The sequence below is a fragment of the Guyanagaster necrorhizus genome (assembly GCF_019112545.1).
Source record: "Guyanagaster necrorhizus MCA 3950 unplaced genomic scaffold BT62scaffold_3, whole genome shotgun sequence".
Classification (NCBI taxonomy): Eukaryota; Fungi; Basidiomycota; class Agaricomycetes; order Agaricales; family Physalacriaceae; genus Guyanagaster; species Guyanagaster necrorhizus.
Genome location: NW_025064882.1, coordinates 2415818 through 2440000, shown reverse-complemented (window position 1 = coordinate 2440000; position 24183 = coordinate 2415818). Strand labels below are relative to the sequence as shown.

General features: G+C 47.3%; 11 protein-coding genes across 11 annotated transcripts; 7 read left to right on the top strand and 4 right to left on the bottom strand.

Moving 5' to 3' along the window:
- Positions 1–1298: 1298 nt before the first annotated feature.
- On the top strand, positions 1299–3039 carry BT62DRAFT_442294 (6-phosphogluconate dehydrogenase C-terminal domain-like protein). Its single transcript, XM_043180900.1, has 8 exons — positions 1299–1412; positions 1459–1533; positions 1587–1649; positions 1821–2116; positions 2175–2377; positions 2435–2580; positions 2632–2843; positions 2893–3039. The coding sequence occupies exons 1-8, from the start codon at positions 1361–1363 to the stop codon at positions 2959–2961; spliced, it is 1116 nt and encodes a 371-aa protein (XP_043045183.1). The 5' UTR covers positions 1299–1360; the 3' UTR covers positions 2962–3039.
- On the bottom strand, positions 2960–5400 carry BT62DRAFT_991170 (uncharacterized protein). The gene is made up of 6 exons (XM_043190269.1): positions 4996–5400; positions 4882–4938; positions 4810–4836; positions 4732–4758; positions 4588–4683; positions 2960–4535 (listed from the first exon to the last, which is right to left on the bottom strand). Exons 1-6 carry the CDS (start codon positions 5197–5199, stop codon positions 3117–3119), a joined length of 1830 nt encoding a protein of 609 aa, XP_043045182.1. The 5' UTR covers positions 5200–5400; the 3' UTR covers positions 2960–3116.
- Positions 5401–5738: 338 nt separating this feature from the next.
- BT62DRAFT_991169 (uncharacterized protein) lies at positions 5739–7281 on the bottom strand. Its single transcript, XM_043190268.1, has 3 exons — positions 7223–7281; positions 6332–7174; positions 5739–6278 (listed from the first exon to the last, which is right to left on the bottom strand). Exons 1-3 carry the CDS (start codon positions 7266–7268, stop codon positions 5869–5871), a joined length of 1299 nt encoding a protein of 432 aa, XP_043045181.1. The 5' UTR covers positions 7269–7281; the 3' UTR covers positions 5739–5868.
- Positions 7282–8496: 1215 nt separating this feature from the next.
- BT62DRAFT_984707 (ATP-sulfurylase) lies at positions 8497–10802 on the bottom strand. Its single transcript, XM_043189880.1, has 11 exons — positions 10735–10802; positions 10593–10673; positions 10457–10539; positions 10245–10402; positions 10022–10195; positions 9836–9966; positions 9652–9783; positions 9250–9596; positions 9037–9197; positions 8636–8983; positions 8497–8584 (listed from the first exon to the last, which is right to left on the bottom strand). The coding sequence occupies exons 1-11, from the start codon at positions 10765–10767 to the stop codon at positions 8547–8549; spliced, it is 1686 nt and encodes a 561-aa protein (XP_043045180.1). The 5' UTR covers positions 10768–10802; the 3' UTR covers positions 8497–8546.
- Positions 10803–12531: 1729 nt separating this feature from the next.
- BT62DRAFT_927414 (monooxygenase FAD-binding protein) lies at positions 12532–14082 on the top strand. Its single transcript, XM_043185239.1, has one exon. The coding sequence runs from the start codon at positions 12700–12702 to the stop codon at positions 13888–13890; it is 1191 nt and encodes a 396-aa protein (XP_043045179.1). The 5' UTR covers positions 12532–12699; the 3' UTR covers positions 13891–14082.
- BT62DRAFT_442136 (uncharacterized protein) lies at positions 13924–15624 on the top strand. Its single transcript, XM_043180899.1, has 4 exons — positions 13924–14930; positions 14993–15316; positions 15404–15423; positions 15533–15624. Exons 1-2 carry the CDS (start codon positions 14182–14184, stop codon positions 15135–15137), a joined length of 894 nt encoding a protein of 297 aa, XP_043045178.1. The 5' UTR covers positions 13924–14181; the 3' UTR covers positions 15138–15316; positions 15404–15423; positions 15533–15624.
- Positions 15625–15843: 219 nt separating this feature from the next.
- On the top strand, positions 15844–18675 carry BT62DRAFT_442131 (MFS general substrate transporter). The gene is made up of 20 exons (XM_043180898.1): positions 15844–16178; positions 16234–16286; positions 16343–16350; positions 16408–16419; positions 16470–16482; positions 16535–16574; positions 16623–16704; positions 16765–16795; positions 16847–16930; positions 16982–17053; positions 17109–17132; positions 17190–17226; positions 17286–17335; positions 17391–17409; positions 17457–17682; positions 17735–17775; positions 17823–18085; positions 18138–18224; positions 18280–18345; positions 18400–18675. The coding sequence occupies exons 1-20, from the start codon at positions 15972–15974 to the stop codon at positions 18569–18571; spliced, it is 1587 nt and encodes a 528-aa protein (XP_043045177.1). The 5' UTR covers positions 15844–15971; the 3' UTR covers positions 18572–18675.
- Positions 18676–19104: 429 nt separating this feature from the next.
- BT62DRAFT_441885 (uncharacterized protein) lies at positions 19105–20394 on the top strand. The gene is made up of 5 exons (XM_043180897.1): positions 19105–19414; positions 19471–19611; positions 19676–19773; positions 19826–19906; positions 19955–20394. The coding sequence occupies exons 1-5, from the start codon at positions 19349–19351 to the stop codon at positions 20274–20276; spliced, it is 708 nt and encodes a 235-aa protein (XP_043045176.1). The 5' UTR covers positions 19105–19348; the 3' UTR covers positions 20277–20394.
- A 241-nt stretch (positions 20395–20635) lies between these two features.
- Positions 20636–21870, top strand: BT62DRAFT_883666 (Molybdopterin binding protein; the record flags this gene model as incomplete). The annotated part of the gene is made up of 6 exons (XM_043182762.1): positions 20636–20760; positions 20812–20892; positions 20946–20984; positions 21032–21308; positions 21361–21500; positions 21549–21870. The coding sequence occupies 6 exons, from the start codon at positions 20636–20638 to the stop codon at positions 21868–21870; spliced, it is 984 nt and encodes a 327-aa protein (XP_043045175.1).
- A 170-nt stretch (positions 21871–22040) lies between these two features.
- Positions 22041–23326, top strand: BT62DRAFT_441043 (uncharacterized protein). Its single transcript, XM_043180896.1, has 6 exons — positions 22041–22434; positions 22493–22552; positions 22603–22637; positions 22689–22760; positions 22812–23182; positions 23276–23326. Exons 1-5 carry the CDS (start codon positions 22213–22215, stop codon positions 23179–23181), a joined length of 759 nt encoding a protein of 252 aa, XP_043045174.1. The 5' UTR covers positions 22041–22212; the 3' UTR covers position 23182; positions 23276–23326.
- Positions 23238–24131, bottom strand: BT62DRAFT_927409 (uncharacterized protein). Its single transcript, XM_043185238.1, has 5 exons — positions 24035–24131; positions 23711–23971; positions 23513–23653; positions 23365–23446; positions 23238–23316 (listed from the first exon to the last, which is right to left on the bottom strand). Exons 1-4 carry the CDS (start codon positions 24083–24085, stop codon positions 23378–23380), a joined length of 522 nt encoding a protein of 173 aa, XP_043045173.1. The 5' UTR covers positions 24086–24131; the 3' UTR covers positions 23238–23316; positions 23365–23377.
- Between the last annotated feature and the right edge of the window lie 52 nt (positions 24132–24183).

Sequence of the window (24183 nt, the reverse complement as noted above, 5' to 3'; positions counted from 1 at the left end):
CAGAGACTGGGCTTAAAAAACCATGATGAGATTGTCAAGTGACTTTTCAGTAGCATAAACTTGTCTGAGTCAGAATGACTCAGTAAGATGAGGATCTGAGATACTAGTGGCAACAATGATGCAAGGTGAGGTGCTTAAGCAAAGACCATCAGAGAAATAAAAGCTGTCCTTAGTGAGACAGTGTTGCCAAGCCCCAGAATGCTAGTGAAAACTGTAGTGATGAAGCTCTGGAGATCATTTGTATTAGATGTCTGATGAAGGAATTGAAGCTTTGAATAGAGCATCACCCAAGTGGCTTCTTGAAACTGTTTAGCAGTGGCTTTAGATTTTTTGACTCACTTTTATCAAAACTCCTTAACCTCAGCCTGAGACAAGTCTGATAGAGTGGCCTCTCTGTGGTCTGTCACACAAATGTCCTTACTGTCACCATCTTGTATATTAGAGGGTGCAACAGTTGAGCTCTATGGGCTAGCTTGCTTAATCCACTCCTGTAGAAATCTGATGTGGTCTCTGGCAACCTTAGATGAAATGCCAAGTTGGTGAAGTCTGTCCACAAAGTTGAGAATATTGATAGTGCCTCTAACACATTCCTCAACAAGGTCTTTGCAATGTTTAGCCAAGGCAGTGACACCTTCAACATTGATCAATGGATTGAAGGTCATAAATGAAATCCATAGATTTGAAGGATGAACATCTAAACAAAAAACTTGATGACTTGTATAATAATGGTGCAGTAGTACTGAATGAGGATTGATTAGGTCTGGCAAAGCCAAGACTACTCAAGTGAGCCAATTGTGAGATAAAAAAAGAGGTAGAGCCTCACCAGGCAACAGGAGTTATTGATAAGCAAAGGAGGAGGCAAAGCCTCAAAGCCTGAGAGTGGCAGTCAGAAATGATTGACAGTGAGAGTGGAGCTCATCTCACCTAGGGATGTGGGATGAAAGTGGGAGTGAAGAAGAGACACTTGGTGCCGATGTCTCTCATGAATCAGCATCAGCCAAGACTTGGCACTGAGACAGAGACAGCACCAGTGATCCCTCTTCATGAACAAGCAGAGCTCTGCATCTCTGTGATGACAGAGATTGTAACAACCTCAAGAGCCATGCAGAGGCCTGCAAAAACACTCCCTACCCTTGGAATCCGCCTTTACAACGGACTTGGCGATCCCCGTGATCGTGTAATGTTTTAGTACGAAGCTGATATCTCAGATGACGTACACGATAATATCTTCAATGCTCATGTAATATGACGAACCGGGATTGGAAGAAAAAATGCCGACGGCAGCATTAGATGTGTGTTATCTTTCGAATTAGAATTTGAAAACCAAACCTCTCCTTGCAACTGAATCGATCCAGCTATCATGGCGCCCAAGGATGTTCTGCTCGTTGGTTTTGGCGCAGTTGGCGCCGTATGTGAGTATAAGACTTCTCCTTAGGCTTCACATTTTGATTCGCCAAGACTCTCTCATCTTCAAGAAGAGCGGTCTCGCACGAGTCACGGCCGTGGCGAGGAGTAACTATCACCTAGTCAATGGTAGGCTTTTGTGTAAATTACTGGTATTCTTTGAGATGTGACCTCGCAGATAGAACATGGGATGCATTTTAAAAGCCGTAAATACGGTGATATACCAGGATGGAGGCCTGATAGATGTGAGTTGACGCCGTTCCGCTATGCCAACCTCGTAGGAAGTCCAATGGAACATAAATTCCAACCATGGTAATTTTTGCAACAATAACGAGTTGGCAGCTCCGATCTATTCGGACTTCCTATCCTCCTATCCTTGCTGCTTCAATCAATGGCTTGACAATTAATTCTTACAGTGTGCTCCTCCGTTGCAAGCGCTGCGGACCAACGATATGACTACGTCGTTCTCACCACCAAGGCCGTTCCAGAACTCATCAAAACGCCCGAGATTCTGGAGCCGCTTCTGTCTGCCCCATATTCTGACAAGTACCCTCAACCGATATATGTTTTAATCCAGAACGGTTTGGGCGTCGAGGTCGACCTCTACAATGCTATCAAGAGCCTCGGTAAAGGTCCTCCACAGATTATCAGTACCTCCGTGTTTATAGCTACCAATCTACTCGCGCCGAATGTCGTACAGCACGGTGCCTTTGTAAGTTCGTCCAATAATATTCAGCTTGCAGAAAAGATGAATGATGCATGACCCTTAGGATAGACCAACTCTCGGCATGTACAGGTATCGGGATTTCACGACCATTGTCAATACCCCGGAAGAAGATTCCATTCTTCGTGACATCGGCGGGATGTTAGAGAAGGGTGGAAGCACAGTCACCCTAGTATCTGAAATCCAAAGGTTGAGATTTGCAAAGAACTTTTGGAATGTAGCATTCTCTTCGCTAGCAACTTTGACAGGGTGAGCATCAATCATTGGAATTCGTCGAGCAGCCCCTTTTCATTCTTCTTGCAAAAGGTATACCCCGACAGCCATATTTCGACCACTACCTTCAGATCCTGCGGTTCCATATGAAACTTACGTGTATCCGAAGACAGCACATCTCATAAACGAGAGCACCATTCCAAACGTTAAGGCTGTATTGACTGAGCTAATGAACTTAGGCAAGTACTGGTATGTTTTATCTTGTGTGCCGTGCTTATTGTCCTTTTTAGGAAGAGCAATGGGCTTTCCAGACACTGAGGATGGTCTTCCTTCGTCTCTAGTAGAAGGCACCGTTGAGAGAACCAGAGTTCTGCACATAGAACCCGACCACTCGCACAAGCCAAGTATGATGCTCGACGCTGAAAAAAGTTTGCCTATTGAAGTCGAAGTCATTCTGGGCGAAGTCGTCAGATTGGCCAAAGAGTACAAAGTTGACATTCCGGTACGTCTTGCAATTGTTCCGATGTTGACCCTGCTAATTCTGCTAATAGCGAATTGAGATGATGTACTCCCTATTGCTCGTGGTTCAAAACCAGATCTTACGCAAATTGGGGAAGTGAGGGAGTCAGTATGTCAGTAATAGCATAATATACATATATAAGATTAGACGACATTATTATTATTACTTGGCATTTCCAAGATGCAAAGGAAATCTGTCCATGGTACATATTTACTTAAATCGACGTATACCGATGCGAAACGAAGTCCTTGATCCTTAATAGTACAGGTCATCCTCATCTTCCTCATCACTCTGAGCCAGATAATCACGAAGATGTGACGGGGGCCCTGGAACAGAACCATCATCTTCATCATCATACCCATAGTCACGATCACTATCCGAATATCCATATACTTCATCTGCATAATATCCAAGCGCCTCCCCATCGCTGGCATCTTCTGGTTCGGCATATCCATCCTCGTCGTATGCCAGATGTTGATAGACATCGTAGCCTTCGTCAGTGAAGTTCGAATAGGCAGATGCAGGGTGAACGTCGTCATCGTCTTCATCATCAGACATAGCACGAAGTCTGTTCCCAATACGACCTCGATAAGTCATAGGAATTGGGATATCCCCGTCTTCATCCCCACCTGTTTCACTTCGGTATAATACTGCAACCTCTTCATCATCGTCGTCGTCATCATCAATAACGATCGGCCTGATGCTCGGACGATACATAACAGAAGGTCTAGGATTGCCCCCATCTTCTTCTTCGAAAGTGCTGTCTTCTCCATTTACAGAATTCGTACGCGTAGCATCCCAGGTATCATGGTGGGAGCTCGAGGAGGAACTTGAATGAGGCGAAAGGTTCCGCAGAGACGGATATACGCTTGAGCGAGGAGGCGAAGACGCCAGTGAGAGCTCCAGCACTTCTGATGGACTGCTATGCGTCTCAGAATAGGACCCCTCTCGCCAAGAGGAGACACTTCTTCTGTCGCCCTCTGAATCCGAATCATGGACTTCAATAACCTGGTCATCATCAATGAAGCTGCCAACACTGCCATCAAGGAAACTTCCGTCGTAGTCTTCCTCGTCGCTCATCTCTACATCCAAACCGAAGACATTCCCAGGGTGATGGCGGAAATTGGGAGGATTCCACAAACCGCTGGGCATTGAGTCCCTTCCACGTGGTGCATCCTGACTGCCAGGGTAAAAGCGATCACAATTCGAGCAAACTCCAGCCCAAATCTCGTGCATGCAATGGCGACAACGGCGTACACCATCTTCCTCGTCAAATATCCCTAACATGTCCAAATCCTGGTCGTCCTGTTGCAAACGAGTGCCAAAAGTACCTTTCCACGGGTCACCCTCGACAGTCGTTTCTGACTGAGGGTGATCCTGGATATCGGAAAGCAGACCTGATTTGAGAAGACCGGTGACGGTGCTTTTGATCGTCCATATTTCGATGGGTCGCTTCGTAATGACAGTACGACAATGAGGACACGTCTTGGGCTTATGGGCAAGAAGCGCTCCGACATCTACGGCGGGATTTGTAAACCATTGCAAGAGGCAGTCTTGACAGGCGACGTGACCGCAGGGAGAAAGAGCGTAGGGTTTGCGGAGCAAGTCTAAACATACTTGGCAGGTCATGGTCTGCTGGACTTGACGCAAGACATCGTTGTGCTTCTTCAGGAGCTGGTCAAAAGGTGAGACCGCAACAGGACGGGGCACTGGACGAGAAACAAACCTGTGACTTTGCCTGAAGTTCCTCCTTTAGACGAATTATGGTGTCTTCGGGAGACTCGTGTAACGATTTCGCCTTGACTTTACCTTTCATGTCAACCTGCTCTGTATTAGAACCAATGCCGATGACCTAAAGAGACCAACGTACTGGTGCTGCGGCGGGCTCTTTAGGAGCCTAAAGCCTTGTGAGAATAAAACAGGTCTTCAGTAAAATAGAAAGACTTACATCACTCTCTGATGAGACTGACGCAAGCTACAAAGAGTCAGATTGTGTCTTGTACGAAAGTGGTTCACTCACAGTAGCGTCGCTGCTTTCCTGGGCGTTAGCGTCAACATTCATTGTATTTGCCGCTTTCTGTCCAGCATTCGGGTAAGATCTTAGACTCTTGTGTAAACAAAGCACCACACGTACAACAGACGTCGATGCCAGCGCGTTATCAACAATACTTTTCTTCTTTTTCTTACGCCGCCGCTTCTTCTTTTCGCCAGCCGTGCCTGTTCGTGGTCGTTTCTCTGGTCGTATAACACCCAGACTCTCTGTACTGGATCGTTTGCGTGCTGAGGATGTCCCTATACTGCTTGGCCCTGGTATGGATGCCACTGAGGGCATCATCATCGTTAGAAAACAAGAAAGCGATGTGACTGTGATTGTAACGACGCGTCTCGTCGGTCCGAGCCACCGTACATTTTCCGACTTGAATTCAACAAGGCCACGATCCCTACCTCGCAAGTAGTTTTTGAAAATTCACCCCCTGCATAGCCACATGGATTCCAAACTAGTAATGCGATAACGTGACTGGGCACAAACCGACGCCATGTCAGGACATTTATTAGTTTTGTGTGAATAATAATTGAATACCACACCAAGTTTTCATTTTATTCAATTAATTTGAGGCAACTGACCCCTCAAGGATATGGTGGACCACCCCAGGGATACTAACCCCAGCCGCAACCCTAGACCATTATTATGTATGTTTCTATCTTTCAACGGAGGTAATATGAATAACTCTATCTTGTAGCCAACAACCGGAAGAGAAGAGTAGCGGTTGTTGTGGTACTTGTCCGGCTGTTGCATTGGAATATGTTGTTTCTGCCGTGCAGACGGTTAGTATATTCTATATATGGGTCTGTTCTAAAGCTGACGCAATCCGCAGCCCTATGCAACTTATAAACATACGTGCTTTAAATCTTTAATGCTATGTCTACTCTCGCACCACTATATTCTTTTAATCTACGCTATGTTTGAATGACCAACGTGACTTTCATCACTTGAAAGGAACCTCTTTTAAAGAGTGCTGTAGCCCCTCTCAAGCTCGGTTCTCAGATCTCCACCAATTACCTCGACATCCAAAATGCCCATCAAGTTCGTCCTCCTTAACCCTTCCTTGACTTTCTGCTTATCCAAATGCTTGTTTCCTCGTCTTCCGACGGATTCGGGTTCTGTAACAACGACAAAATTCACGCGATTTTTTACGCGTACCATGAGATCGTCGAGCGACTCCCATATCTCGACGGGGCAACGATTCAATGCTTGCGAGTCAAGGGAGACGACTCTCAGCGTTACGTCCTCCATTCGACGTAAGTCATGATTATAATGCCCTCGAAAAAGGTCTGGGAGTCCCCCAATAAAATCGTACGTCGAGAACACGCAGGTAATACGTGGAACACAACTGATATCCACGAAATTCTCAGTAGCTGTAGCACATTAATGAGACGATGAAAGAGGAAGTCCGAAGCTGACTACGCACATCGTTCAATGAAGGTATATAGAACGAGTTCCTTCAACGTATTCCGGGACATGTCAAGAAGTTTCTGTAGACTCCCTGAATGGACAGATCTAGGAGTGCAGGTTAAATAAAACTGCAGCCTCTCCAGGTGTCCGAATACATGAGTAGAGAACGAAGAATTCATCAACATTTCAAATGGTGTCCCATTCAACTGAGACATCCGTACGGCAAGAGAAGACAGTTGTGGCAATCGAGAGCTATCGATAACGGCATGGTATGGTAACGAATGCGCGATTGTTTGTGCATGGACAAGGACATCCAATAGTTTGACTTCCTTGAGTGCCGGACGGTCAACAAGAAGATCCACGAGCTCTTGAAAGTGGGGAAGAATCACATTCACGAGAGATATGCTGGTCAGGCGGGGCAAAGGTGTGTAGAAGAGGGATGCCCTTATGGCACTGGACAGGTTCTGGCTCCTGCGGGTAATGAACCTCGCCGCAACCACGGTGATAGAAGTTAAATTAACCAGGAGCTCGATGATTCTGGGGATCAGAATATCGTCTTGTAGGAACCAGGTACTTTCGAGACCTCCCCCGTAAAAGTCGTGAATACGGAGGGTCTTTACCAGCGCTGCGATGCGTGGCGAGTCCAGGATTAGCCGATGGAACTGGATATAAGGATTAGGTCTTGGGCGGCGAAACTTCAACTCAATACGGGAGAACAACAACTTTTGACACGAGGAATGGAATGATTGATTGACGAGGGAGGCATTCCTGAGGGCGTCATCTTGACCTTCTAGCTCATCGGCAATGGCGTCAACAAGCTCTTGAGGCAGCCCATCCCCCCAAGCGGCATTCGTCACTTCTGTGCGGCGTCAATTCTGCGCAAGAATTTCTCTTCAAGAATACTGACCCTCATCGGCGAACGAAATTACTCCCGCGGATGAAAAATCGGACATGATGGTGGCTGATAGGCTCAGTGATAAGGCACTGGTTCGAAAGGTTGATTGGCAGATCTTATCTTATCTTCCTTGTCCTTCTACCATCATGACGCCTTCCTTTCTGCATGGTCAATCGGAATCACGTATTAGATCGATCTTGGCTTCACTTGTTACGTCGGTCTGTAACCGAAGGATGGCCATGTATGGCTCGTTTCCAGTTCCTACCGTCCATTCTCCGTTTTGAAATTTATTTAGGGACATTTATACGCCTAGCCTGCACCATCCAACTAAATACATCATCGCAATTACATTCAGCCAAGTTCATAGAGAGCGAAGCCATGAGATATTTCAAGAAGATATCGATCGAGTGAGAGTGATAGCAAGGATACGATCACACACACAAGTCGCCTGCCAGAAAATCCAACACAGTGGAACATGGAAGCAGAAGGTTTTACTGCCTGACAGAGTCAATCAGAATCTAACGCTTGTAGACGATAACATCGGTGATGTTTTTCAGCCAGCGCTTGTAGCTTGCGCGTTTGGAGACTTTGGCAAGAATAGAATTCCAACGAGTCGATCGAAGAGAAGAAAAACGAGGGACATGGTTTGACTCGAGCTGTGGTTACAAATGTTACCGCAAAGACTGTGTTTGTTGTGAGTATGATTTCCATGAAGACAAAGCGACGCTCTCAGTCGTGATCATTGATCTCGTAGTTGCATTTATCCAATCTATGTAGGAGCTCAGAGAGCTGCTGAGAAGTTCGCCCCTTCGTCAAGAAACAAATGGAACTGGAGCAAAAAGTCTGTCACTTGGATAGCAGGCGAGCATCTAGATGATGCAGATCCTTGTGCTCTTCCCTTAGTCCCAAGGCGATCTGCATCGCACAACCCAGTAGACACTGTTAGCAATGCCTTGGTCTATCTGGATCCGTCACAAACACAGCAAAGAATGAGATGGTGTATTCCTCGCGATCCGTTATCGAATCAAGATCTTGCTCAAGGCGACGTGATTCTGGTATTACAGGCATTGAAATCTGTCAGATCGCTGGAATGTCAAGGTCAGTAAAGAATCTGAGAGCGATACCATGGCACTGTACAGTAAGTAGTGTTCTGAAATCAAGATCGGCGCCAGGACAAGCAGACTCTGTCAAAGACAAGAAAGCTGAGGCTGAAGAACGAGTAAGATGCCGGGAAGCTCATTCGGCGATCGGTCACTCCCATTCATGCATAAGGTAGTACATACATTGGATCCTCAAACGTCTAGATATACAATTACAATGGCTATTTACAAGATGCTTATACCAAAGAATTAGTCTCCAATAACAGGACGATACCTGAAATTAGGGTTAGACATAAGCTACCACACGAGCAATAGAAATGCGCACTATGAACGATTTCCGGCACGCTCTGCGACACCAGATCTACCGTAAGGTCTGCACAGGAAGGCTTTTCGTATGCCATATCGACGCCGGGGCATCCAGTAATTTCACCGCGGCGTGCTTTGGCATAAATGCCCTTCCTATCCGTCTTTTCGCAGTGCTCGAGAGGTGTAGCGACATGTATTAAGAAGAAATTGTCTCCAGCACCGGCAGATTGGAGGATGGTGTCTTTCGCAGCCTGCCGCGCGTCTTCTTGGGGGGCGAAAGGCGCGGCGATGACTGCAGCCCCGGCACGAGCGAGCTCGGCGGCAAAAAATGCTGCTCTATCGATACTCTCTTGGGTGTTTCCATCCTCTGATGGCGTATTCAATAAGTTTCCATGTGGAGAAGAATGGAGTGGGACTCACCAAGGAGGAGAGAAACACTGCGGCCTCCTTGTTCATTGAGTGAGACCTGTAAGGCCTTGGCAATCTTCTCTTTCCCAGAATTGTGCAATCCAGTAAAGAAGAGGACGAATCCCTGTTGATTGCGAGGTGGGTAGCTTTCACGCAGTGTTTTAACAACGGCGCTAGGAGATGTTTGAGAGATAATAACGGGATGGTAAAGAACAAAGGACTTACTCATAACTAAACCAGTCGGGAATGGGTGCGCCAGTTTTGAGACGTCTGCGGAGCTCAGTGCCAGAAATGTCGAGGGTTTGAACGCCTTTTGGAACCTCGTCAACAGGCTGATACTCGTCTGCCGAAGGCAAATAAGTCATCTGTTGGAAAGGTACCATCTCGATCTGGAGCTCATCTCGATACTTGGTAACAAGGTCCTGCGCATCGTAAGGGCCGTAAAAATCCTTTCCTTGGGAGTTCTTTCCGGGGCCAGCATGGTCTCGTCCAACGATAAAATGAGTTGCACCGAAGTTTTTTCGGATAATTGCGTGCCATACAGCTTCGCGAGGGCCTGCCATACGCATCGCCTAGATGGAAATGATCTCAGTGTTCCGGTAACACCACTCTAGCGCATTCACGAACCAAAGGCAGTAAAGCGAGATGACCCATCCCATTGGGGTACTTGGCCATTATGGCTTCGTACACACGAACCCGTGTATAATGGTCGACATCACCAGGCTTGGTTAGTCCGACCACGGGATGAATCAAGACGTTCTGAATGCGTCATTGAAGGTTGGTGTCCCATGATATTAGATGGAACACCTACTGCTTGTCTTTGTCGGGCAGCGCGAACCGTCAATTCACGATGAGCGCGGTGCATCGGATTGCGCGTCTGGAACGCGACAACCTTCCTCCAGGACAGTTTTTGAAAGTGGGCTCGCAGTTCGGCGGGGGTGACTGTAATTAAAGCTATCAACGAGCGGCCCTGTGTATACTGTACGAAAATACATACATCTGAGCGCGACATAGTCGAAGTGAGTGGGGGCTTGGATGGCTTGGATATTTCCCCCAATATAGAACTCTTGCACGCGTCTTCGCAGGTAACTTACAGCCGGATGAGCAGGATCGTCAGCACCGAAGACTTTCGCTGCTTCTTTAGGGCGGTCTGGCTTGTAGATGTCCTCAACTATCACGAAATCAGTAAGAAGACCAGAAGGTGAAAAATTCAGACCCACCAGTTATAATGGCCAAGGGTTCTTCATCCCGTGGGTCGCGAAGGGCAACTCGGGAACCAGGGACAATTGAGAGGCGGCTGATTTCTTGGCCAGACACATCCAGAGTGATAGGGATAGGGAACAAAACCCCATCTGCCAAACGAAGAGTATCGACAACACTGAGAACACAATTATTCTGGATAAATCAGTAAAAAAAACCCAAGCCTACAAACCTCTTATAATCCTTCTCCGTCATGAAGCCTTCCAAAGGGCTGAAGCCTCCATTGGCAATTAGCTCCAAATCGCAGAGTTGGCGCTTAGGGAAAAAAATCAATACATGTACTAAGAGAAAGATAGGAGGAAAATGACCTCAGTGAGAATGATATCAGGCAAGGTCTCTGCTTCTTCTCTGAGCTGGTGAGAAATTACATTGTCTCTTGCGACGAGGTCCTACAAGAAGGAAAGAGTCAGTACCCGCTCGAACTGAACACGCCAGTATTTTTTCGCTCACTTTGAGAACACCGCCGTGAGGAATGGTAGACATGTCAGTATGATGTTTGTTCTTGAGCTATTCAAGTGAGTGAAAGATAGAATTGAAGTACAGTTTGAGGACGTCTAGCTCAGACATTTTATAGGACGGCGCGATCGCTCAGAATCACGCAATCATAATTAATGCCGTCGGGTTTGTCAGTGTCATGCGCGTCGAATATGGAATACGTCGGATATATGATGCGTTCAGCCCTTCCTTCGAATGTTCGGGGAGACTACGGACATTTGCATCAGACTGTTGCAGGAGACGGGTATTTGATGCAGCAGATATTTTTCTTTCCGCATTGGGCATGCCCGCGGCGGGCGGCGGTATCTAATTCACCGTACGTCTCACATTGGGCGAAGGGAAATCCAGAGGGAGACTAACATAGTTCGTTCAGGATACGATGCAAAAATCAAGCTTCCCCAAAGCTGACATAGCATATCAACCCTTACCACGATGACAAGACGACAGGATAAGGCATGACTGTTTTATGGAATTCGTGTTCGCTGGAAGTGTCTCCATGCGACGTCGATAGTGATTATCATTCAACGAACAGGAGCCGATACCAGGAGTACGACTTTCGAGACTTCAATTTCCGATTGGCAGCACATGGTCTTTGGTAACATTGAGTACGGCGAAATTTTTTTGGACGCAGCCCCGTCACCATACAGTTGAGCACTGAGAGACAGGCCACGGCACATCTGGGTCCTGATAAGGTCGATATACGAATACATATGCGGCATGACCGGGCGCTGCGAGAGACAATACAAAACCGCCAGAGATGTAGAATCAAAAAGTGATGAGGGCGGGTCGGAACTGCCGACATGTACAGCTGGATGCACACGGTCCGGCAAAGGGGAGTACGGCTGAACACGGACAGACAAGTATGAATAACCAAAGTAGAGAACATCCTCCTAGATGAGTATCAATAGGAATCAATCCTGAGAGCAGCGGTACCCCATGTCGGACTTGTTTGATGGCCCATCATCAACAGAGACTGGGTGGGAATACACCAAGGCGTTGCCTGCGTACTGCGGACGGGTCAAAGGAACGTAGCGAATAAGGCACTTTTGGTATGGCGCTGTGTGGTGTGCATGGAAAGGAGAAATTGATTTTCTGGAAAAAACTAATAGACCTCGCGGAAAAAAGGTATTGTAGTGTGAAGATCAACTAGCACGTAATGTCAAAGTTTGGTATGCGGTCGACTTTCTAGCGGTCCAGGTTGCCTTTTCCACGTCTAGAGACCGTCATAATTTCCTGCGACTAGCAGCGTCTGATCCTTTGAGAGCACAGCAATTCTTCGTGAACGTAACACGTCGACGAGACAGTGCATCAATGAAACAATCTTGACTTGGTGAGGGACGTCGCTCCTCATGACCATATGGCTAGTACTCGCTTTAATCGTTCGATAACTTTGCGTTCTTCATTAACGTTTTCAGACCATTGAAGACTGAAATAAAGGACGCCTACTCACAGTTACTAGTCTCAACCCTGGCAGCATGGTTTTGTCACGCATCCGACCCGGAGGTCGATAAAAAAAGACCACTCGACGTTGGACGTGTATTCGGAATTTCCGACATCTAGAGCCCTTTCGATTCGTAAATGCTGGAAGAGAAACGACGATGGCAGTTGGACTTCCAACTGAACCGACATCGTATCCGAACCGGACATTGATACGACTCAAAAGATCAGACAAGATGACGACTGAACCAAAGCCATTAAAAACAAGTAACTCGTCAGAGAACTGCTGATCGACCTAGCCATGGCGATCCAGCAACATCCAGACTCTAGGGACGGCAAGCTAGTATACGGAAAATGCTGACACGTGTGTCCATGGCTGTGGGGGGGCGCGTCAAACCGGCGAGGGCTGTACGCCACGTGGAAAAATGCCGGACGCGTATAAAAGAGGTGAATTGTAGTGCATTGGCCAACCGAATTCGCGAGATGACTCCCGCCATAGCAATCATAGGCGCTGGCCCAAGCGGTCTTCTTCTTGCACGCCTTCTTCGATACCTCGGCGACATACCATCCACCATATTCGAACTCGACCCTTCGTCCTCTGCTCGCGGCCAAGGCGGCAGTCTCGACATCCATAAGGAGACCGGCCAATGCGCTCTGGAAGCCGCCGGTCTCTCTTCAGAGTTCCAAAAATATATGCGATCAGAAGCAGATCACCTCCGTCTGACGGACAAGACTGGTTTCATACATATAGACGAAGAAACGCCCGGGGAAGGGCGTCCTGAGATCGACAGAACTCAGTTGCGTCAACTCCTCATTGATTCTGTCCCAGCTAAATCCATCGAGTGGGCATCCAAGGTCACCAGCGTACAGCCTACTCCCGACGGACGTTTCCAAGTTATTTTGGCGAATGGATCGCAAGACCCACGCAGATTCGACTTCGTGGTAGGAGCTGATGGTGCATGGTCCCGCGTTCGTCCTCTTGTAACAGACGTTCTCCCCTTCTATTCAGGAATCAGTGGTATGGAGGTCCGTTTCCGCGATGTCGACACGACACATCCGGAGATTTCCAAGCTGGTGGGGCAAGGAAGCTACTTTTGCCTTAGCGACGAGAAGGCATACTTTGCACAGCGTCAGGGAGATGGGAGTATCCGCAATTACGCTATGCTCCGCGCCCCTGAAAACTGGATAGATGAATGCGGTATCGATTTTTCAAACCCGCAAGCAGCCAAGGCCGCGCTAGTTGAGCGGTACTTTGATGATTGGAGCGAGGCCAACAAAGATCTTGTACGTCTAGCTGACGATGATCACCTCATTGCACGCCAGCTGCTGATGCTACCTGTGGACCACCGGTGGACTTCACGCCCAGGAGTGACGCTGATGGGTGACGCCGCTCACCTCATGACGCCGTTCGCTGGAGAAGGCGTGAACAATGCAATGGTGGATGCATTGGAACTGGCAGAAAAGATGGTCGCTGCCCTGAGAGACGGCTCAGCTGGAACGATGCAGGAGAATTTGGCGAAAGCGGTGAAGGAATACGAGGAGGGTATGTTTGCCAGGATCCAGCGCGTAGCACATGACACCTTGGAGGGTCTGGGCGTCATTTTCACTAAGAATGCGCCTCTGGAATTCAAGGAAATGATGGAACGACTCAGGGCCGGCGGTCACGATTTGTAGACTCAAGACCCAGTTATTCTCTCCCAAGCATTCCCCGTCTTTTCTATCGCCTAGCAATCGTCACCATTAAATGGGACTGACAAGATCCTAGTAGATAATAGGCAGTTTTCACTTTTGTACTACTGTAATTGTAAACAGGTAGGTTGATAGTTAAAGCAGAGCACAAAGTGTAATATTGGCGCACGCAAGAGCGTTGTGGCAGTAATTTAAATTGTGTTGTTGCTAGGAGAACGTGATTGTGGGAAACAATTCCCAAAATCATTCGGCACTTTGGTCGGAGAGATCGGACCTATGACCATGATGTTCCCCATCCCCGCCTACTTGAGTACTGTAAGGGACTACTCCATGAAAACATGGACGTTACTCGATGATTATTCTCCGGTGCCTCATTTGTTACCAGATTTACCTTTGGCAATGACTATTGTCTCCTGGAACGTAAATTTTGTTGCAAATGTTGTGGCCCGGGAGAGGCTGCGCTGCGCACTTGAGCATATCCGGCGCGTAGTGTCATTGTACCCCCATCCTTGCTGTATTCTTCTCCAGGAAATACGTGGCCCAGGTTTCCAAACTATTCTGTCGACGGATTGGATCCAAAACTGCTTTTTCGTCATTCCACAGTCAGAAGCGACAGACGACAATGGGTATGGTTGTGTCACCTTGATTTCGAACAATCTACCCCTCGTCGGAGCTTGGTCACTTCCCTTTCCATCGGAAATGAACAGAAGTGCCATACTGACCGACCTGCTTTTCGCCTCGGGCCCTGGTCGCCCGCCGGTGAAAGTGCGATTGGCCAATGTACATCTCGAATCCCTTTCATCTGGCGCTGGAGCCAGAGTCATCCAGCTGAATATCACTGCCGAAAGGCTACGCGACGTCGGCGTTGACTTTGGCATTGTTGGTGGTGATATGAACGCGATCTCTAATTCGGACAAGGTTCTTCCTGAGTCGTGCGGATTAGTAGATTCTTGGAAGGGAGCAGAATATGACGAAAGTGGATTCACATGGGGATACCAACCTACCAGCAGGTTTCCACCTGGCAGGTATTGTTTATTCTTCCTTCCAACGTCTTGATCCTTTACATACTAAATTATGTCGACTCGAGGCTGGACAAAATATGTCATACGTTGCCGCAGTCATTCAACTTCACCCTTGATGTTCCTCGTCGAATCGGAGTCGACTTGAGGTCCCCGACTGATAGATGGGTCAGCGACCACTACGGACTGGCGACAATTTTCAGGGTCCTATGACGCATCTTTGAGGCTAATACCACCTTTCCAATCCTACCGCTGATAGCAACTGTTTTCTGGTATCACTACTTTCCTATACCCTTCCTTCGTTTCCAGGCGGCAAATTCATAATTCTCCACGAACCGTTCCGTACCCTTGATCATCTAGCAGTACATCTGTCACGCAAAATCTCACTTGTGGTCCGTACATTCCCGATCTATGTTTAGAACGGGCCGTCGACCGTCTATCTTTCCATGCCATGTTCTTGAAACTTTTTCCCGCGTCAGATGAGCAGGCAAAAGACTATGTAAGGTCATCGATTTTAAATTTACGCACTCTCCATCCAGCCATTGACAATACATCACAGTGCAGTCGCGTCTCGAGGCAGACGAGACCTTCTAAAGAATACTGCGTAGTTTTTGTTCTTTCGCTACTCTCCCACAACCGGGACGTGCGAACCGGACGTGCGCTCTACAACAATATGCACGACGTTGATCGAAGCGCTATAGAAGCCACGAGAAATATAACTTGTAGCTGGTCAGTGTCTCGTAGATTGTCTTCGCGTCACCTTTCACTAATTATATTTCAATGCAGTTGATTTGAGTCAAAAATACTGAAGCCATTTAATAAAAATTTCCAACCGGAATTTAAAATCGCGACGAGGGTCGGCAATTATACGTAGACAATCACCACCAGTTGAGCAGATAAGGCTATCCCATGACCTCACAGGATGATTGGGCCTGCTTCTTTCTAGTGGAAAGATCACCTGTCCCATGGATGAAGGAAGCCCTTTCCGAGTATAAATGATGCTACACAGCATCTGACCCCCCCGTCTTCTTTCTCTCTTTCCTCGTCATGTCGGAAGACAAGGCCCCAGTCGCCGATATCGAAAGACACTCCATCGTCGAGGAGAACCCAAACAAGGAAGGCACTGCCCATCAAAATGCTCTGGGACCAGTGCCAAAGAGGAGGCTGAAGCAGTTCTTGTCGCCGTTGGACTCAGCGTACGCTGCCGCTGTGAACGCGGATGCGGAGACGGTGGAATTTACACCAGAAGAAGACGTGCGACTTTTTATCCTTCATTCTTAATTCCGTCCATGATGCTAAATATCTGTAGTATAAAGTCAAGAGGAAGATCGATAACAGAGTATTGCCGTTGGTGATATGCAGGTAAGTCGCTTTGAGATACCGACTTCGGTCATTTGCTGATACCATGATCATTTTAGTTATGTTTGTAAGTGGCGCTTAGGAAATCCTGAATATATCGTTGAACACATATAACTATTGCTAGTCAATCAATTCGGTAAGTCGACGGTATGTCGCGAAGCAGTTGCAAACCTGACCCATAAACAGACCGCACTAATATGTAACTATCCGTTTTGATTCACGGATAATATCATCTTATCAAGCTCTCGCAGCGGAAATGCCCATGTACTTGACGAATTTAACGACAATTTTGTATGCCAGCATACTGCCTTGCCTCAGTTTTACTCTAATCTCTTCCAGGGTCTCACGACAAATGCCAAGTGGACACTAGCACTTAGTATATTCTACGTGGGTTACTGCCTCCTTGAGATGCCTGCCAACGGTGCGTGCACAACCTTACTTTTGATATGCATCTTATATATTAAACCATCATCATCGTCAGTCCTCCAACGGCACATCGGAGCTAATAGATTGTACGTCATCTGGTTTTATTGCGTCCAGCTACTTACCTATACGTATCCTAGTTTCTTCATGTCCTTGACATGGTGGGGAATTGCGTCTCTATCCTTCATTTACGCCAAAGGATACGGAGGTTTATTGGTGCTCAGGTAAACGTAACTTCCATTACAGTGCCAATGCAGAGCTCATGGCGTCTTAAGGGTTCTTCTCGGAATCGGTGAAGCAGGATACTACGCTGGCATAATCTACTATCTATCATTTTGGTATAAACGGTACGTATTCAACGGAGAATACGTAATGTCACTTTTGGCTGAATGCGGCCCTTAGCCATGAACTCGCTATGCGTATCAGGTGAATTAGATCGTGTTATTCCCTAGATCCGGTTGGCTCATCTAAACCCTCCAATAGCCTCTGTATGACCGGGACCTTTCCCGGCGCCATTGGGGTTCGTTCGCTGACTTGAGCACTTTAATCACATCGTTTTGACAAGTGTTGCCTATGCAGGGTCTTGTAGCATTTGGTCTTGTCCGTGCACATACTTCGGTTTTAAAGGGGTGAGCGCGACCGTTCATCTTGCAATATCGACCTTATCTCTATTTTTAAATAAAGGTGGCAATTCCTTTTCCTTGTATGCCTTTTCACTATCTTCCGAAAGTTACCTGATTTGTAGGATAGATCGAAGCCATACCTACAATCATCATGGCTACGATGATTCTGTTCTTCCTCCCTTCTTTCCCTTTCTCGTCGACATTCTTAACAGCCCGGGAACGAGCCGTCGCACAAGCCCGTCTAAATCGCGATCACAAACCCCAATCTCATGGCGGTATGACCGGATGGGAAGGCTTCAAGCATGTTATACTGGATATCAATTCCTGGCTGTTCATGTTAATTTATGCTAGCTGTGAGTCTGCCGTCCAGTATCTTCATGCTCTAGGGCTAATTCACGGTATCAGTCAATGTTGGAGTCGCCACCATTTCGTACTTCTTACCCACGGTACGCATCTGTGAACTCGTAGGGTGAGTGCTAATGCATCAGATCAGTTGATTAAAGGCCTTGGATTTTCTTCCATAAATGCTCAAGGAATGACTGTGGCGCCCTACCTCGTAGGTTGGTTCATGGTCTTCTTCCAAGCATGGCACAGTGATCGTACGCGCGACCGAGGCTGGCATATCATGCTTTCCTGTGCCGTCTCTTTTGTTGGGTATATTATCCTCGCAACTTCGGTGCAAAAGAGCATTGGAGCAGCGTATTTCGCTCTTTTCCTGGTCGTGGGCGGAAACTATAGCTTGTTCCCTCTTGTAATGTGAGTTGATTCTACGCGACGACAACGTATTATTCACTGACGGTATATACAGGAGCTGGGCTGCTAATGCCTTCTCTCCAACATCCAAGAGAGGTGTTGGCACGGCTTTTATAGTGTCTATCTCAAACTGCGTGTCAATGTATGCCGCTTCTCCCAGTGTCTTCCAACTGGTACTGAATGTTTCCTCCGCACAGCGCTTCGCCCCAAATCTATTTCGATGACGACGATAACTACCGCAAGGGCCACGCCATATCAGCGGCGTCAGTGCTACCATCTAACAAGAAATCAATTCATTGACTTTCCATCTTTTCTAGTTGTTTGTTCTTGGCTTTCCTAACGGCGTTCGTTCTACGCAGTCGTCTATCGATGCTGAACAAGAGAAACGCAAAGAAACTGCAGGAAATGTCGGCAGAGGAGAAGGAGCTGGAAGAAGGTCCGGCAGGAGAGATTCCGGACACTGACCCTAGATATATCTTCATGACTTGAGGCAATGCGATGCTCTGGACCTCGGATGATTCGGGTATGAGTGCCATGATATAAAAAGTAACAAAAAAAGAGAAAAAATGCTGAGGGCGGTAAGTGTGTCCGTGGTGTCCGAAGCTCAATACAGAACATCTGGTGAGCAGGAAGTCCAGTTTTCTTAGATGGTCGGGTGGAGGGTGGACCGCGCTCAGAACAAAGAAGTTGGCAGCTGACAAATCCCCTCACCTTGCTTCCGGACTTTGTCATGAACTTCAGCGGATCTGTATGAAAACGACTTTGCTTGTAATATGATGTTATCCGTGCATCATCTGCAAACAACACTGTCTAAGGATCTTGGCAAACTCGGCGGTTCCGGACATTTACTTGTCTTCTTGGTTTTCGGAAGCTTTCTTCTGGCTTAAAAGTCTTCTGGTTTCCAGCCGGAAACTTATCTTTTTTTTTGTTTCAAGATATTATTATTTTGCTTCTAGCCTTCTATGCAGATGACTACCAGCGCCTAAAATATCGCGAGGAGGTTCTAAAATAGGTCCATGCAGCCATTCGGCGATCGACCAGCATGTGCCTGACATGAAGGTACCTGAACGGCCGCTCTGAAAGGGGCCCACATCGACTTTTTATCCCTCCTGTTTTGCTCTTAACTGCAACGTCTACTGTCGTTGCACCCTACTGTGTCTGCGACTCCCCCTACGCTCTCTCGAACCTTACACTCTTTTTTATACTCTCCTTTCGTGCTTGTTCGAATCACTTCTTTCGAACCCCCCCCCTAAATTTTTTCCTCTGATGTTCTCCAAATCCTCGGCGTTTGTACTTTTTGGCCTTACGACGTCGGTGCTCGCCACAGTCTATGTAAGTCCGAATCTTTAAAGAATACGCTCATCTGAACGTGACCGATGCATACATAGATCACAGACCCGATTAGTTCCACCGTCTGGAATGCAGGTAATAATGTCACCGTCTCTTGGGAAGATGATGGCACCTCTCCAACATTGGAAGAATTTGGTGCAGCCAAATTTGCGATCGCGGTTGGAAACTCGCAGGAACAAGTACGTATTCGAGTGCACATGCCTGAAGGAGAGGTTTGTTCTGACTGCCTTACTCGAATGATAGACTACTCTTCAAGTCATTGCCGAGAACGTCAATGTAGCTACCGTCTCTTCTCTGCAGTTCATTCCGTCTGCAAATATTGGAGCAACAAGTAACGAATAGTAGGCGCATTTTTTAATTTCCTGTTCCTCTATCTCACGAGATAATTCCCAGTTTTATCCGTGTCGATTCTAACGATCTCAAGGACGCAAACAACTCGGCAATTCCTGCTCTCTCTTTTTCTGCCAAATTCACGTAAGTGGCTTTGTGCCTCACCTGCATGCAATTGTAACACTGTCATAGAATTGACGGCATGTCTGGGTCGTTCAACTCCTCCGTCCAAGCAGAGATTGACGGACAGTCGACCGCACCTCTCGCCGGCTCTTCAACGTCCGCCTCATCTAGCGCTTCAGCCAACAAGGCAACTTCTGCTTCAACCACCAAGGCAGCTTCTGTTTCAACTACTGCCACTGTCAAAGCATCGTCTTCGGGAACTGGAACCAAAGCTAGCAGCGCTGCCAGTTCTTCGTCCACCGGGAACAGCGCAGTCGTTGTTACGGCCAATAACTCCAAGATGTGGTTATCTGCGGTACTAGCAGCTGCATTCAGTTTTGCTGTCTGCTAATGGACTTTTTTTTTCCCTTGCGAGTATTGGTTTCAATAATGTCTTAGTATTCACGAGATTAAACGAGCTCCGTAATTGAATACATATTGTTTGGATACCAGATGACGCCGAGCGCCGAGTATTTGGGGAAGTCTGGGGTAATGTTTTCCCATAACGTTTTATTGCAATGACCCCTTCATTTCCACGTTCTCTTTCCCTTTCAATGCTTCCAGGATAAGCCTGCATCCTCGATGCTTCCAGTGCCTTTTCGAATACCAGCAAGCTCGACTTTCCGTCAAGCATACAAGAGTGTCTTGGGCAAGGGACCCAGAGTATTACCCTGCGCACGACCTGTCCAGTCTCGTCAATTCATCGCCGTCATGCCAGCAAGGGATTCAAGTAATGGGCCGCCCAAGGTCGATTTTAGTTTTGAATTGTCCCCAATACCGCCAAATCCGCTGGGAGAGGGCAAGTGCATTCGTACGGCGGCGGCGCTCATCATCGGGTGCGCCCTTCTCACGGCTTCTGCTCTTTCATCTCTGACCGGCACCTTCAGAGATGAGATTCTGAATGGCAAGACACTCGAGGCAAACTCGCACTTTTTCGCCAAGTACTGCTTTGAGCATGGCATCGAGCTGTGGGTGTCTGCAGCCATCGTTGCATCGGACTTGTTTCCTGAGCTAATTTCAGGAAACGTATAGAGGTCATTTCAGACGACGAGAATGAAATGTACGTGCATCGTGGCTCTCCGTAGGCACTCCACTGACATCGTGCAGCATCGAGGCGAGCCGGCGCATGGTGCAAAATTACGACTTCGTGGTCACCAGCGGTGGCATTGGTCCAACTCACGACGACATCACGTATGCTTCTCTTGCGAAGGCATTTGGACAAAGCCTGGCTCATCACACGGAGACACTGCGACGATTGGACGAAATGAACAAGCACCGACCATGGATATTATCGCAGACGACATCACAGAGAGAAGCTACGAAACGAATGGCTTTGTTCCCCGAGCGCGCCGAAGTCATTTTTGTAGGGAGAGATATATGGGTGGTACGTTTCATTGTTTATATCCCCACCTTTGTATGTCTCACATTATGGAAAGCCGGTCGTCCGCCTCGAAGGCAAATTATGCATATTCCCAGGGATACCTAAATTGTTCCAAATCATGCTCACCCAACTCACACCGTTTTTACCCCTTCCGCCTCCAAGCGAGAGGCCCCTAAGAATCCAGATATTCACAGAGTATGTCGGTCGTGCTGCCGCTTCGTAATACCACTAACTCTCGTATAGCCGACCGGAATCAATGATAGCACCGTATCTGACCGCACTTCAAGCACGATTGAAATCCCATGGTATCCGAGTAGGCTCATATCCCGTCTTGGGCACCGGTGTATTCGTCAGTCTCATTGGACGGCCTGTATTTAACAGCCCCGAATGCATCACCAAGGTAGTGAAGGAAGTGGAGAGAGAGATTGGAGGCAAGATTTACAACGAGAGTGAGGTGGCAGAGAAGAAGAGGCAGGCCTCTATTGCACCTTTGATGGGTTCGAGGGCAGTGACTACATCCAACTTTACCTGCACTACTACGGATCTCATAAAGGCCAAGTTTTGACGCCCATTCTGTGTACCATCATAACTAGGATTTTGTACTCTGTAATCTTCCAGGCCCTGTATTAGACTCCTTGTATCGTTGTTACGGAATTGCTATGCATCCAAAAATAGTCGGGCCGGGTTGTTGATAAGATTGGAACCAAATATAATCTAAGGCTCATGACAAACAAATAAAGCTTCATTTGTCGACTCAATGGCAACCATCATCCTCATTTTATCCTCATTTTCTCTGCATGCCGTCTCCTTGAAGGCACGATAGACTTCAGTTTACGTCAAAGCTCGCCACTCCTTTGCCTTTCACCATCAGCTTTCTTTATTTCATCACAGAAAAACAACAAAAAACATGTTTTCCTTTTCGGGCCTGGTTTTGGCGTGTATCACTCTTGGTTTCGTTCTTCATACGAATGCTGCGTTGTCCATTCGTAGCCTCTACGTTACTGAACCCAGCGAAGGCTCTTCTTGCCATGGAGGTCAGAACTGTACGATTCAGTGGCTCGACGATGGCACCTGGCCTCTGTTGTCGTCTTTTGGGATCAGTACCGTTGGTCTGTACACTGGAACTCAGGTATGCCGCCGATAATATGCAAGATGGAATTTTCCTATAGAACACATCGCGTTTCCAGCAACTCGTACAGAATATCGAACCGGTAGACACGTCTACGATTCACTCTCTTACATTCACAGTGCGCACTACCTTCACCTGATTTTTCCTTTCTCTAACCAATTTCTGTAGCCTATCCCAGGGGCAGGTCCTAACTCGGATACCTAGTCCGTACCGTCCCTTTCTACATGATGTAATGCTAACCTATTTATTTGCAGCTATATCTGTTTCACCTCCACATCCGTTTTTGAGAACGGAACAGCCGTCATGGCGTTTTCTCCATTCTTTCAGCAAGTACATGCCATTTCTTCGTTATTCCCTTTTATTCAACTTCTTCGTAGACTCGATCAGATGTCAGGTTCCTTTGCAACACCCTTGGAATCGGCTACAGCAAGTATTGCCATCCCAACCTCTTTGACGCAAACAAGTGCAGATTCCGCCAGTGAATTGTCTACAGTCATAGTCGGGACACTGTCAACGTCCTTATCTCCTCTAACCTCTTTGTCTGCAACATCTCCTGCTACGTCTGCTTCTTCAACCACCACTTCGCATTTCTCGACAGCTTTGACAGGATCCACTTCGACGTCCGCGACTGCAAGTGCGGTCGCTCAAGCAGGAACCGCCAATGGTGCACTTACCCGTGCCAATACGGTGTCTCCGCTCATCATGGGTGTCCTCTCGTTATGCTACATCGTTGTTTGGGTTCTGTAATGTACATTCTGTGATACCCACTTTCTTGGATCATGTTTTCATATATCTTTATTACATGCGATACCAATTCTTTCTTGCATATTCAACCGTTCAGTGTCCTGGTTTTGTATAGTACATCATTTCTTGGCTTTACTTCTGCATCCCATTACAATATGGACACGACAATACGACCAAGTTACTCACCAAACCATATGGACTAGAGCGTCTTGATCTTTCTTTGATATCCTAACAATGGCGCGATGTAGTATCCGAACAATGTCAGGAACTGTTCAAATGTCCAAGTCAACACTTTCAACGTCTGCTCGGAAGTCCTTTATGATAGTTGACTTACAGCTTTCTCGAGCCAATGAATGCCTCCCGGAAGCGAAGGGATCACATCCCCATAGTAACAGTTATGCATGATGTCGAAAAAATCCGTACTCATAGAGCCGCCTGCCATCATATTTCTGATGAAGAGTTGTTTGATCGAATCCTGCATTTCATTTAAATATCATTCTGCCATCACCGTGCGAGAATTCAAACCACGAACATCAGGGACGGTCCTGTCCAAGATGACACAATTGCCGACGCTCTTAAGTGAATGCGGAATTCCTCTTTCGAACATTTGTTCACCGTCCTCCGGGCCGTACACTCTGATCTCTGTCCCGCGAGTCATTTGTAACTTGCCTTCGACGACGAGTACGTATTCATCATGCTTTTCGTGCCAGTGTAAAGGAAGGGAAAGTTCCTCATCGCCTGGTACGCCTGAGGCAGAAATACGTGTCTCATACTTGTTGTCCTTCAAGAATGTCTGTTCGGAGGGGAAGATCAGAATAGATACTTAGATATCATGATGGAACGGGCAATTGCGTACGACGGTGACACCTTTGCCGATGGTAATCATCTCTGGGAGTTCGGCTGCCATGGTTGCTGGTGAATGGTCAAGGAAAACGGCTCGTTTTAAACGGGCACCGTAGACCCAGACATACATGAGACATTTCGCACGCGACGTCCTAATTCTCT